Raw genomic sequence first — 13,229 nt, 5'->3', positions numbered from 1 at the left:
GGCTGATTGTCTTTCTGAAAAGAGACTCTTTTGAAGCGTGTTTTCCTGTAGATTGTGTAGATGAAGGTGGGCTGGTGGAGGCATCTGTCCCGCCAGGGAGGGGCAGGGAGCAGGCGTGAGAGGCCCCACATCCCTGTTTTCAGGAGCCACCTTAAGTGGCTTCCTGTGCATCTCCTCTCGCATGTAAAGGGACCAGCGTGATCTTGGGGCAGCGCAGCTCTGTGCTCCCCTTCCCGCCCCCCGCTTTCGCTTGCAGGATGTTTGTTTGGAAGGATCTGTGCTTCAGTCACGGATGCTAACAGAAGAGCTTGCTTCCCTGCTTCAGATCACCGGGCAGAGTTATCTGATGAGTCCCCCTCTGGACTGAGGGAGTAGAAGGCGTCTAACTAGACAGGCTCAGAGAGCTCAGAAAGACCTGACAGCCGGCTATGCGCAGGCTGACATCTCTCTTCCCACGATGACTCTTAACGGAACGCTGGGTGATGGGATTCCGAGCCTCTGAAATTCCCCGGATGGGCATTCGCATCTTCTTCTGCCATTTCATGTCATTTGATTCAAAAGCCTGCCCCTTGTTTTCACAGGGCAACCTGATAAGTAATGCTGCATGTGTGATGAAAACTAGTATGCTTTGCCCGCGTTCTGAATCATTTGAACAGCAAGGAGAGCGTGCCATCCACCAGCCCCAGTAGCCCTGCCAGCCATTTCTCTAAAAACTCTCCCTGGAACGGTTGTGTTTGGCTTGGCTTTGCTTAAGACAGAATCCTGGGAAGAGATTTTCAAATTTAATTTACCTGTGCATCCAGAACCAAGACTAACTCAACTCCACTCCCCAAGTCCCAGGTGAATTTCCTAAATATCCCAATTTAGAAACTGCTCGGTAAAGTTATGGGGTCTGAGCTGTATAGTGTTTCAAGCTGCCAGCAAAGCCAGCTTCCTCACACTCTGATGCTCCTTTAATTCAGCAGTCTGACGTGTTAAATAAATGAGTGATTGTTGAAATTTTCCCTTCTTTTTTGTTTACCCAATTAGTAGAACACCACTGTTTTGCAATGTTTTATATTTCCAGCTTGTAACTTAATGATAATTACTTAATTTTATTTCTTTAAAGCTTCTTCTGTCTGATGATAAGTATTTTTCAGTGTATGTTTTACCGAGCTTCTGTGAGGGCCATTGCAATGAAGTTTTGTATCTGCACAGAAACCAAAATAAATTTCAAATATTAAAGCTATCAAACCATTAAATTTATTTTTTTTCCTTTCTTTTAAAAAAGTAGAGTTGATAGGGTTAGTACAATATTGTATTCATTTCAGGTGTAAAACAGTGATTCAACATTTATATACAATACAAGTTAATCACAGTAAGTCAAGTAACCATCTGTCCCCACGCAAAGGTATTACAATATTGCTGATTATCTTCATCCCCCTCTTAATATCAAATTTATTAGTATGGCATAAAAATGAACTGAAATAAGGTCTAACACAAGTAAAAGGTCATTTTTTTTAACCTTTGGCCTTCATTCTCCTTCCCACCCGCTCCACACGTAGGTACCAATAAACTGAAATGCCACTCCCAGACTTGGCACACTTTCTATAGCCTTTCGGGTTCTGATCCTGACTGATTTCCAAACCCAGAAACCAGGCAGCCGGTATTCTAGGTCTGGGAGGTAGCTGGGCTGTTTGTCATAATGTGTCTGACTACAACACCCCTACCTTGCCGTGTATTTTTGGAAGATGAGCTTTAAGGCTCAGGCCCTGAGCTCTGGGAGGGTATCTCGGTGCCGGCACGTGAGACCCTCATGTCACCTGGATCAGAAAGAAGACGAGCCTTGGGCCTGGCTACATACGAACTAGATGTGCCCTCCTACCGCATACCTTGCCTTCTAACGCGTCCTGTCTGACCCCCGGCTCCCACATCCACACGGAGCCTATCACACAGGTTTCCCCACCCTCTGAAAGAGCCACTGGAACCAGAAAAATGGGATCTGGAGCCTCTGACCCTGTGGAACTAAACCACAACCTTGCTCATCAGGCATCCTCTCCTCCACAGTGCAGACCTGCAGCACAGCACAGAGTGAACGGGAGGAGAAGCCTCGGGCCCACAGGACCCACCGGCCCACCAGGCTTCAGCTCACCCACACTCGAAGGTTCTAGCCATGTGGCCAAAAGGACACTCCGTCCAAGGGCTCAGAGTCTGGAAGTGTGGGTGTGGAATGCAGACCACTGTCAACGAGCCATTAAAGCTGCCCAAATTAGTAGCCCACACTGGGCCTTTTTCGGGATGGTGTGTTACAAAAGGTGTGGACGAGCACCGCCTGCCCTGGCTGGAAGAAGCTGTATGCTAGCCCTGTGTGTTGGACATCTACTCAAAAAACAGCAACAAATTAGAGTGATTTACGTGATCAAGGAAGTAATGCAGAAAGACTAGGTAAGTCAGGGCGGTGCCACAGCATCAGCCAAATTCCGCTGATTCATCCCCAACTGAACTAATTCTTTTTCTTCTGTGCCTGGATCCTTGAGCCAAGCTTCTGAAGGTCTAAGTACACGTTCCGCTTCAGGATGGCGCTGCTGCAAAGCAGGGCCCCTTGCAGGGCTCCCATCAACCCACAGATGAAGATGTCCTGGCCTGGGAGACGTGAACAGAGGCCAGTGAGCACTGCTGCCCGCCCCCATCACGTCGGGGAGAGGGGAGGACAAGGGAGGACAAAGATTCTTGGTTCATCCCCCTGAGCTGGGGCCACTGAGAGCTGGCTTCAGACCAGGACCAGGGCCCACGGCTGCCGAGGCAGCACAGCCCAGGGTGTGGGTGGCTGCAGGGGACAGACAGCAGGATCTGAGGACAGGGACAGGGGATGTGGGGTGTCAGGGAGGTCCAGGGTCTCAGGTTTTGGCCAAATGGGGTACCTGTCAGGTAGAGGTTGGGGATGGGGCTCTGGGCTCTCATGCAAGCCATCACATGAGGATGCAGGCGGCTCAGATCATGTTCAGTCCCGTAGCAGGCACCCTGAGGAGTCGCCAGGTAGAACTGAGCCGTCAGCGGGGATCCTCCCGTCACACTGTCCACCTGAGGAGACAGGAGATGGGGAGCGGGACCCTGTGAGATCCTCGCCTCTTCCCTTCCTGCCCTTCCTGGAGCTCAGTCACCCGGCCCTCATTCCCCTGCCCTACCTTGCCCTCCAGCTGTGGGAATAGCTTCAGGGCGACTGACAGACAGGCTTCCACGAAGGAGCTTTTGAGGGCCTCGTAGTCGCTGCTCCGCTTTCCCTGGGGCTCGCCCTGCCACTCCTCGAACCACTTGTAGGAGGTGGGCACCAGCATGACCAGGGTGGACCGGTCTGGGGACGCAGAGCCGGGTCACTACAGCCGCCCCTTCCCCAGCCAGCTCCCCTCCCCCTGGGACCTGCAGCCCCACCTGGGTACCGGTCCTCCCAGGTCGGGTCCTTGGCCGAAGGGGAAGCGATGAAGAGGATGGGCATGTGGGCTGCAGCCTCGTCCCTGGGCTTAGAGAGGTAGCGCTCCATCCTGGGGGAGGAGGGGGCTGTTGGTCTCCGGCCTTGGTCCTCCTGGCAGCCACCAGCACCCCCCCAAGGGCAGTTCATCCCCAGGGACCCCTCCAAAGGGATGAAGCTGAGGGGCAGCCTGGGTGGGAGAAAGCCCTATAGGGAGTGGATTCTGCCCACCTCCTCCCATCCCATCGCCTGCTGTCTCTCCCGGGGCTCAGCCTCCCCGACGTGCACACAGACGCCTTACGCCTTGTCCATGTCTGTGTCAAAATAAACGTAGTAGTTGGTGGACTGCAAACCCAGTTCCTTCTTGGTGCCTCGGAGGCAGACGAAGACCAAGAAAACGCTCAAGCCGGGCCGCACCATCCCCAGCTGCCGCTTCACGCCTGCAGAGAGTCCGGAAGGCTGTGTGAGCCGTCGCCACGGATGGCCACTGACGGCCACCAACGGCCACCGCCACCCTGGAGAGGCTTGCAGGCGCCTGCTCCCTTCATCTGCAGCCTCAGCCCTTCGGACAACGCACTGCAACATCGACTGGGCGGGGGCCTGCTCTTCTGTCTCCCGCCTGCGAAGGCCACAGCCCCAGACTTCTGCTCTGCACTCCTTCCGAGGCAGGTGGCACTCAGCCTCCCCGAGCCGGCTCACCGCCCCTGCAGGACCGTCTCAAGCTCACTGCCTCCAATCATCCCTTAATGTCTTTCAGTGATGAGCCATGACTGGGCTCCAAACTGCCACGAACACTGATGTGAACAGTAGTTTGTTACAAGCCTTGGCTTCAGTATTAAGTTTAATACAAGCTTATCTAATGAATAAATGTGCCTAATTCCTACTGTGCTGGACAGTCAGCACAAGGCCTCCAAGCCATGAGCCATGCCGGTGAAGAGACGTGAACAGCATCACAGACACCTGGCACCTGGCATTTCAGGGCTCAGCTGGGGAGGAGGGAGGAACAGCACTGGAGTGGAAGGTGACAGCCATTGGATGTCCCCTGGACGGAAGCTGCTGGGCGGCCCCACCTCTCGGCCGATGATCCCAGACCAGTTTTCTGGAAGTTGCTCCCCCAAACTAGCCCCTGTGCTCGTTCCCAGGACCACTGTCAGCCCCTGCCTGAGGGATAGCTCACCGCTGGCTGCTCTGCTTAATTCATCTAACAAATATTTGTTGAGGACCTAAAACGTGCAGAGTGAGGAGGAGTCAGATAAGATGCCCACCTCCTGCAAAAGAGAGCTTCCAGAAGAAGCCCGCCACCCTCTTAGAGGCTGCAGAGAACTGAGTGCAGTGGGTAGGATGACCACAGGATGTGTCATCCAGAAAAAGCCACTTTTGAGAGTGAAAGCGGGCGTTGTAACCATGTCAGTAGGGCAATGGCCTTAAGGTTTACAGGCACTGAGGCGGGAAGGGGCGGTGGTGAGGAGCAGGACCTGCCCAGGGCCGCAGGTGCACCTTCTCACCTGGGCCCCAGCGTTGCCAAGTGACCACGCCCCATCTCCAGGTGGGGTGGGGTGGGTGCGGAGAGGACCAGGGGCCTGGGAGTGAAACCCGCTAGGTCTTCAGAGGCCTGTAGGAACAGTGACCACCTCCGCGCAGCCCGCCTTTCCCTTTGTCCACCTGGAAGGAGGGGCTCCAGGCGCCGCACACCCGGCAGCAAAATATAACCTTTGGCCTCAAATCAGACACACAGTGATTACACCAAGCCCTAATTCTCCACACCAGCCTTAGCTTCCCTTACTGATTGTCAAACCAGCCCTGGAATTTAAGAAAAGCACTCTTGTCACAAAGGCCCCTCTGCCTGACCACCCCATCTCCACCTGCCACCCGACCCAGAACCGCCTGTCCCCATGGCGCCCAGATACCCAGTTCCCATCTCTGAAAGGGAGAGAGAACTGTGAGACTCTCTACCCACCAACAGCTGGAAACGAAGGAGTCCCAGCGCCTGGGGTCTCTGAGTTAAGCGTCATTGCCACCACTGCCTGAAATGTTCTCAAACTGGGATTCACCTGGGGCAGCATCTAACTTTGCACCCAAGAGGGACAAGTGGCCCTTCAGCCAGGTCGGGGCTGGCACCCCAGCCCATCTTCCGGGCTGAGACAGGTGGAGGCTGTGGCCGGCAGTGAAGGGAGGGCAGGGCAGTGGCAACTCTGAAGCATGGCTGCCCGGAGGGCACATAGGCTTTTATTTTTAGACACAGCCTATCAGGAGATGGCCAGACTGAGGCATATCTCCATCTGGGTCCCAGGTTTCGAGTGCTGGGCTCAAGGAACAGAAGAAAGCCAGCAGGGTACTCCTGCAGCCTGCGCACCGATCCGGAGCTGGTTCCCAAAGGGGCAGGAAAATATAACCTTGGGCCCCAGGAGAGGCCCGCAGCGATCACGCCAGGCCTTTCTCCTCCACGACAGCCTTAGTCAGCTGATAACGTCAGACCAGGCGTCCCCACTCAGTAAGTGAGGAATTAAGGAAGGAAGCAGGATTCATGAGGCAACCTAAGTGAAAACCCCAGAAATGTCCCTTTAGGACTCAACCCACCGTCATGAACTATCAGAGAGAGGATCTAACATCTAGGGAAACCGGAAATGGGCAACTTGGACTAGAGACTCGAACAGAGGAGAGGGAACCGTGGTTGAGGTTACAAGGGGAACGGGAGTAAATATGCCAAGAATGAAATGAGAGAAGGACCAAGGGGTCTTTGAGGAGGATGCAATACAAAGGAAGTTGACCCCAACCCCTGAACAGAGGCCTGCTGGGAATGGACATTAGGAACCAGTGTGTTCCTCCTTCTGTCTAAGGCGGGTCAAAGGGCAGCCCTGATTCAAGGAGGAGCCAGGCTGGGGAACTTGGAGAGCGACGCAGCCCGGCGTTTACCTGGCAGAGAGCGGGCCTTCTCGGGCAGCAAGTGCTTGTAGGTGTTGAACAGTCCCGCGTCGGAGATCACGACAGGGCAGTGGATGTCCACCAGCTCTTGACCTTTCTTCACGGTGACACCTGCAGGCACAAGAGCTTGGCTGGGGTTCTGTTTGTTCCAGGAGGATGAGAAAGGCCCCTATCCCCGCCAGATCTCTCCCCCGGGCAGGCGGACAAAACTGCAAAGTGAGGGCAACATCCTCAAGCACCCCCAGGGCATCCCACAGTCACCCCCACTTGCTTCCAACCCCCCCACCCCTGCATGGGCTCTCCTCTCTTCACACGAGCCCCAACGAAGCTCGTGGGCTGGAGGCCTTTGCTGGAATCCCAGGCCCCTCCTCACCGCTGCCGGAGCTCTGGTTCCAACGCTCTCCTTAACAGCCTCCAGTGACACCTCAACCTCTATCAAACCCCAAAGCCTTGTATCGGCCTTCCATGACATGGCCCCTCCCGGGCACCCAGCCTCATCTCTGGCCATTCTCACCCGACTATTAGGTAGAACTATATGAAACAGCTGGTAGTCGACCATGTTTTTGACCTATAAATACGGCAGTTTCTTATGATTCAACCTAACATTTTCAGCTTTTTCCTACCTCTGTGCCACCGCACATTCTATTCCCCCGGCCTGGAACAACCACCTACCTGCCCCTCTGGCTTCTCCTCCCTCTTTGTGGCCTCCCTCTGAGGCCTTCCCTGCCACCATCCTCTGTCACCTCCACCCTCAGCACGTGCCCCTACGGGGCATGCCAATTATCTTCCCCATGAACTGGAAACTTCTTAAATGAGAGATTAGGATTTACGTATCTTTTATCTCCACCTTTTATCACTTAGCACATGAAAAACACAAATAAATATATTCGGAACTGAATTTACTGAACCGATAAACCCACCTAGCTTCATAAGCCCCTTCCGGCTGGAAAAACTTGCTCATGAAAAGGAGAGAGAGTCTCACACAGCTGCCAGCTGCCTCTCCTTCCCCTGGCAACTTCCCGGACTCCTCTACAAACACGTCCTCAGAGATCTCCCTTGAGTTTTTCAGGCACTGGGCCACCCACTCACCCCCTCGTCCCTAACAGATTCCTCTGGCAAATTCACAGTCACACCAGTCCTCTTTTCCTAGGGCCTCCTCCGTCCCCGTCCCTGATGCTTCTTAAGCACCACCCCCTCCCCTTTCTATTTAGTGGAGTCCATCCTTGCATAGCGCCTCCCCTCACAGAGTTCGCCCACAGGGGGATTCTGACTCCCTGCAGGTGACCCCAAATGCCTGAGCTGGGACAGTGAGTGTCATTTATAGATCGAGGGCAGGGCAGCCTGCCGGCCCGCACATGCCCCATGGAGTGCCCAGGTACGGACCCGCTCCACTGAACGTTTGCTGGGCTCCGTTACCCAGAATCTACAGACACAAAGATTGAAAAGACACAGCGCCTACACCCAAGAAGGCCCTGGGTTACTGGATAACGATTTTTATCTATTGAAAAAATGATGAAATACTGTTCTCTGGGAACCACGCAATCCTTTACCCTTCCTGTGTCCTTTTTAACCTCTGAACCGATCACTATTTCTCCGCCCCAGCTTAGGGGCAGATTCTAGCTTTTAAGCTCCCACGAGGAGGTCAGCTCTTCTGCACCTTCTGCCCTCACTGCTTTCTTTTCTCTGGGGTCTCCCCTCCACTCCAGCCCAAGGACCATGAAGCCCCATGCAGGCCTCTCACCACAGGCTCTCCCAGCTGAGTCCAGCAAGATGCTCTGCACAGGGGCCCTCGTCAGGACAGCGCCCCCAGCCCGCTGAATCACAGGGATGGTGTGGAAGGCGATTTCACTGGAGCCCCCTCGGGGGTAAAAGGCCCCTTCCAGGTAGTGGTCAACCAGCATAGCATGCATGGAAAAGGTCGCATAGCTGGGGGTCACACCTACAAAATGAAGGAAGGGGTGACGAGGCAGGAGCAGGCAGCAACACCATTCAGGAAGGGACAAGGTTCCCATCAGAAAACACGTGGCCTGAGGCTCTCCACCCCAGGATCCAAGGGATCCCCAGAGAAGCCAGAGGGCCTGTTTCCATCAAAACGTGGGGAACCATGCTGGGGCCAGGGGGAATGTCCTCCCTGCCAACTGCCAGGCTGCTGGGGAGGGCAGTGGTGGTTGGGAACAAAGGTCATCCAGAGCATGGGTGAATGGCCTTTTCTCCAGAGCATCCAGCAGGGAGGTGAACAGACGTCTCCTCCCTAAGCTCCCTAAGCTCCCTGGGGTGAGTGCTGCTCCATTCCAGTCAGTCCAGCAGGTGCAGGAAGGAAGATTGAGGGAACGGCCCAGGGCCCCAGGCTGGTACCCACCGTATGTGGGGAAGATGTAGCTGAGCACCGCCTGGAGTTCCCGGGAGGCTGGGAGCTGCTGCAGGACCTCGGCCAGGCTCTGGGTGGACGCGCGAAGGAACGGAGAGAATCGGGTGAGCAGCCTGCACTTGCTGAGCACCTGAGCCACAGGCAGCGGGAGGATCTTCAACAACAGGGCATGAAGGACTCCGTTGGATACCACCTGGGGAGGAAACCGGCAGGGAGGAACCGCCTGGCCCCCAGCAGCGCTGTAACAGCATCTCCTCTCCAAGAGCCTGCACCGGCCGAGGGCCCTGAAACACTTACCCGGCTGAACTTGGATTTTTAAAACTCTGTACTGTGAATTTTTCCCATCCTCCCCTCATATGATTCCTTTTTGGCTTTTTAGTTTCCTGCCCAAATTCCTTTTGAAAAATCGCAATCTGGTCTCAGAGGAAGTGGAAAAGGGCGCCTATGTGACCACAGCCTGGTGAGGGAGGAGAACAGGGTGCCCCCAGAGGCCGGAGTGAGCACTGCAGCTGCTGAGCCCAGGCTGCAGAGACAGAGGGGCCAGCTGCGCACAGAGGCCAACCCGGATTGGGGGCTGAGTTCCAGACAGACATGCCTGCTCCTCCTTCCTGCTTCCCTCACCAGTCACTCCTCTAATGCGGAAGGTCAGCCTTGTCGGGACTAGGCGGGGGTCATCAGCGTGTCCAGCTTACCTTCACCAGCTTTATATACTTGTCGATGGCAGCTTCTTCCTGGGGAAACTTGTCCTTGAGGCCTTGAACGTACGCTTTCTTCCCACTGTACATGGGAAACTCCTTTCGGCCGCTGGGCCCTTCTAGTACCATGATGTCAAAGGGTGAGGGCAAGGCAGCCCAGTCCAGCTGCCCCTCAGTGATCTGGTCCAAGGTAAAACGGCCAAAGCTGTGCTCATGCATGCGACCAATATAATGGATTCCTGTTGGGAGACAGAAAAACAAGGCATCATAGAGATAAGGCGACTGAGCCCTGAAAGGCTCCAACAAGGAAGCAACGTGAAAGACGTTGTCCTGGGGGAGGGTATAGCCTAGTGGTAGAGTGCATGCCAAGCATGCACAAGGTCCTGGGTTGAATCCCCACTCCACTAAAAAAAATCAGTAAAAAGCTAATTATCTCTTTCCCCAAAATAAAAAAATAAAAACAACAACAACAACAACAAAAGAGTTTGTCCTGCAGGGCTGAGTCCACGCCTGGGGAGGGCTACCCACCCTTTCTGTAGAGGGTAGTTGCAGCAGAAACCACCAAATCCCTGCCCAGTTCAGCTCCCAGCAGATATAGCTGTCAGACAAGGAAAGTGGTGCCCAGGGAGAGATGGGGTCCCTCAAATCACAGAAATGCCCATTATCCCGGACCCTTTTCCACAGAAGCCTTACCCGTGTCAAATTCAACGCCATTCTGTCTAAAGGTATGACAACAGCCTCCTGCCTTGGTGTGTTGTTCCAGCACCAGAACTCGCTTGCCAGCTTTGGCCAGGATCGCAGCGGCAGCCAGGCCCCCAAAGCCGCTGCCAATCACCACCACATCTAGCTTCTCTGGCAACAGTCTGGCTGAGAAAGCTGCAGCACAGGGGAAGAGACAGAGGGTGGACTGCTCAGGAGGGACAGTGAAAGAGCAAAGATGTGGAAACCAAGGCAGAATCCTCTAGCTTGTACAATGCAGGAAAACTCTAGAGCAGCTTGGCTCGGACCTCCCAGCTAGAATATCACCAACACTTTGCTGGGAAATGCTCAAGGCCAGCCAGGCAGATTAAACAGAGTGATTTGGTTTGATCAGAACTGATTTAACCAAAAACTAACAAAATAGAAAAGAACTGATTTAACCAAAGCCACCTATGTACCTGGGGATTTTCCCTACTTTCAAAGAAAGTAAGACTCGGGAAATTATTATAAGAAAAACAAGCACCAAAAAAATCTGACAACAGTGGGGGGAGGGTATAGCTCAAGTGGTAGAGCGCATGCTTAGCATGCATGAGGTCCTAGGTTCAATCCCCAGTACCTCCTCTAAAAATAAATAAACCTAATTACCTCCCCCCACCAAAAAAAAAAAAAAAGAGGGAAAAATTCTGACAACATAAGCTGAGAAACCAAAGTCCAGACAGAGAGTGAGCTAGGGAAGAAACAATACAAGGAGGTGGGGGAAGAGGGAGTGCCGTGGGGCAGGCTGCTGGCTCAAGGAACTACCCCATTCACAAGCAGGTTATCTTGGGAAAATGTAAAGTCTGCAGGGAGAGGTTGGCCAGCCCGGTCACATGATGGTTCTTCAACATCCTGATGCAGAGGCGTGGGCAGCACAGAGCTGCTTGGAGGCTGCTGCTCAGAGACGTCACAGCACCACCCCCTCACACTGGGGAAGCCTGGAGGCAGGGTTGAAGGGGCAGTACCTAAACAAGACAAAACTGGACAGCACGTGGTGCTAAATGGGCACTCCCCACACAAGGTCTGTTCTTTAAAGATCACTCCTGAAGAACTGAGATTTGCAATCTTTCAAGCTGCTAGAGAACTTGGGAAACTTTTAACTTTTCAAATGTTTTTTTAAAAAAGACTTAGAGTGAAAAACTGCATAGCCGTTTAGCACGCTGTCACTAATTTCCTGCATGGCCATTAACAAGTCACTCCAAGGTGCAACGTACAGCTCAGTGGTAGAGTGCATGTCTAGCATGCACAAGGTCCTGGGTTCAATTCCTAGCACCTGTTTAAAAAAATTTTTTTAATAAATAAATCTAAAATTACTTCCCCTCCATAAAAATTTTTTAAAAGGAAAGGAAAGAAAAAAAGGAAAATTTTTAAAAAGGAAATTTAAAGAAGGGAAAAATAGTCACTCCATTGTCTGGGTTGGTCTGAAAATCAGATAATTAGTTTAACTGTTTTTCTTAACTGTAATCACTTGAGGGACCAAATGCAATTTCCTATAAAGGTTTCTGTGTAGCTCTTCTATGTACCTGAACCCTTGTGGGAAGACAAATTAAAAAGTTAAAGTCTTAAAACCAGTAAGAGAAAGGTCTCTTTATCCCGTGAGCACGGGCCATACTAAGGGCCGGGGCCTGGACCAGGCTATGCCCAGACCTTTGCTCACCAAAGTCCTTGCCCAAGATGGTGGGGCCATAATTCCCTGGGTCCCAGTGGGCAGCAGCTCACCCTGCCGGAATGGGAATGCTAGAGTGAAAAATACATTTCATATTACGTCCCAGAATATATGTTAGTATATAACATAAATACCTGAAACAGAAGTTTCACAATACTTACCAGAACTATGTGTGATGCACTCTGATGTTTTCAACTCTACTTCACTTAAAATGCTAGTCCCAACCCACTCAGTCGATTTCATGACCCACTAAAAGATCACAACCTGGTGTGAAATACAGTTAAATTAGTTATCTCATTTTTAGACCAACCCAGATAGATAATGGAGTGATTTGTTAATGGTTATGCAGGAAATTTGTGACAGTGTGCTTAATGGTTATGCAGGAAATTAGTGACAAGTCCAATTAAAACTGATCTCAGCAGTTCCGACCAACAGTCCATTCACTCAGAACAGACCATCTCCAACTGTGAAGCAAGACTTGTCACACAGAATACTAGCGAGGGACCCAGGAGATCAAACAGGGTAAACTTTTTTTTTTAAGCGGCATAACTCTTTCTTTAAACTTTAGAAGGAAGCCCCAAATACTTTTTAAAGATGACAGAGGACGTCCTTCGGTCAAAGAGCAGACTCTGTTGGGCGTCTCCCAAAGTTTTCAAGCCAAGGTCCAACCAGTCAAGTCGCTCGATGGACCAAATGCAATTTCCTATAAAGGTTTCTGTGCAGCAATCCCACGGGGGTCTCTGAACCCATGTGGGAAAATAAGTGAAAAAGTTAAGGTCTTAAAACCAAGTGGGGGAAAGGTCTCCAAGTAGGGGAAAAGCCAGTGCCCGCGCCGGGGGAGCCATGATTCCCTGAGCCTGTGCGGGTGAAGGCTCTCGCCGGTGGAGGACTCTAAAGCGGGCGTCTCCACCTGCAAGGAAGCCTTTTACTTCTGGGGACCCTGAGGCCTGGGTCGGGCAGCAGCTCGCCCTGCGGGGATGGGAACGCCAGCCCGCGAGGATGCCCGGGCGCAGCCTCGGACCCCGGGGTCTCTCCCGCTGACCTTGCTTGAGAACCTTCTTCCTGGCCTCCTTGTCGGTCACCAGGGGCGCGGGTGGTCGCCTGACATCCTCGAGGAAGGGATTCGGGGAGCCGCCTGCAAACAGCCCCTTGTAAACTTTGCGGAGGACCGCCAGCAGCAGCACGGCCAGCAGCAGCAGCAGCGACAGCCACATCGCGCCGGCGCCGGACGCGGGCAGCTTGTCGCTTCGGACTGCTCCCGCGGCGCCCCCGAGGCAGCCTGGCCTCCCAGCCGGGGGGCGGAGGCAGCTTGGACCGCTGACCAACCAGCACTCTTTGGGCGGGACGCCAAGCCCCCGACGCAGATTGACCCTCCCGGCTCCTCGTACGTCCTTCTCG

General features: G+C 53.2%; 1 protein-coding gene across 1 annotated transcript; it reads right to left on the bottom strand.

The window, feature by feature from the left end:
- Window positions 1-1,219: 1,219 nt before the first annotated feature.
- Window positions 1,220-13,209, bottom strand: LOC140690023 (all-trans-retinol 13,14-reductase-like). Its single transcript, XM_072951543.1, has 11 exons — window positions 12,874-13,209; window positions 10,124-10,306; window positions 9,428-9,669; window positions 8,727-8,928; window positions 8,109-8,306; window positions 6,359-6,478; window positions 3,747-3,885; window positions 3,409-3,518; window positions 3,165-3,331; window positions 2,901-3,060; window positions 1,220-2,622 (listed from the first exon to the last, which is right to left on the bottom strand). The coding sequence occupies exons 1-11, from the start codon at window positions 13,043-13,045 to the stop codon at window positions 2,483-2,485; spliced, it is 1,833 nt and encodes a 610-aa protein (XP_072807644.1). The 5' UTR covers window positions 13,046-13,209; the 3' UTR covers window positions 1,220-2,482.
- Between the last annotated feature and the right edge of the window lie 20 nt (window positions 13,210-13,229).

Source organism: Vicugna pacos, chromosome 28 (genome assembly GCF_048564905.1).
Source record: "Vicugna pacos chromosome 28, VicPac4, whole genome shotgun sequence".
NCBI lineage: Eukaryota > Metazoa > Chordata > Mammalia > Artiodactyla > Camelidae > Vicugna > Vicugna pacos.
This window is presented reverse-complemented; position numbering and strand designations above follow the sequence as displayed.

Excerpts from the sequence above, each read along its gene's own strand:
- LOC140690023 (XM_072951543.1), bottom strand. The coding sequence starts at position 13,045 with ATGTGGCTGTCGCTGCTGCTGCTGCTGGCCGTGCTGCTGCTGGCGGTC. Across the intron at positions 10,307-12,873 it reads GAAGAAGGTTCTCAAGCAAG|CTTTCTCAGCCAGACTGTTG; the intron begins GTCAGCGGGAGA and ends CCTGTGCTGCAG. Across the intron at positions 8,929-9,427 it reads AGTATATAAAGCTGGTGAAG|GTGGTATCCAACGGAGTCCT; the intron begins GTAAGCTGGACA and ends TTTCCTCCCCAG.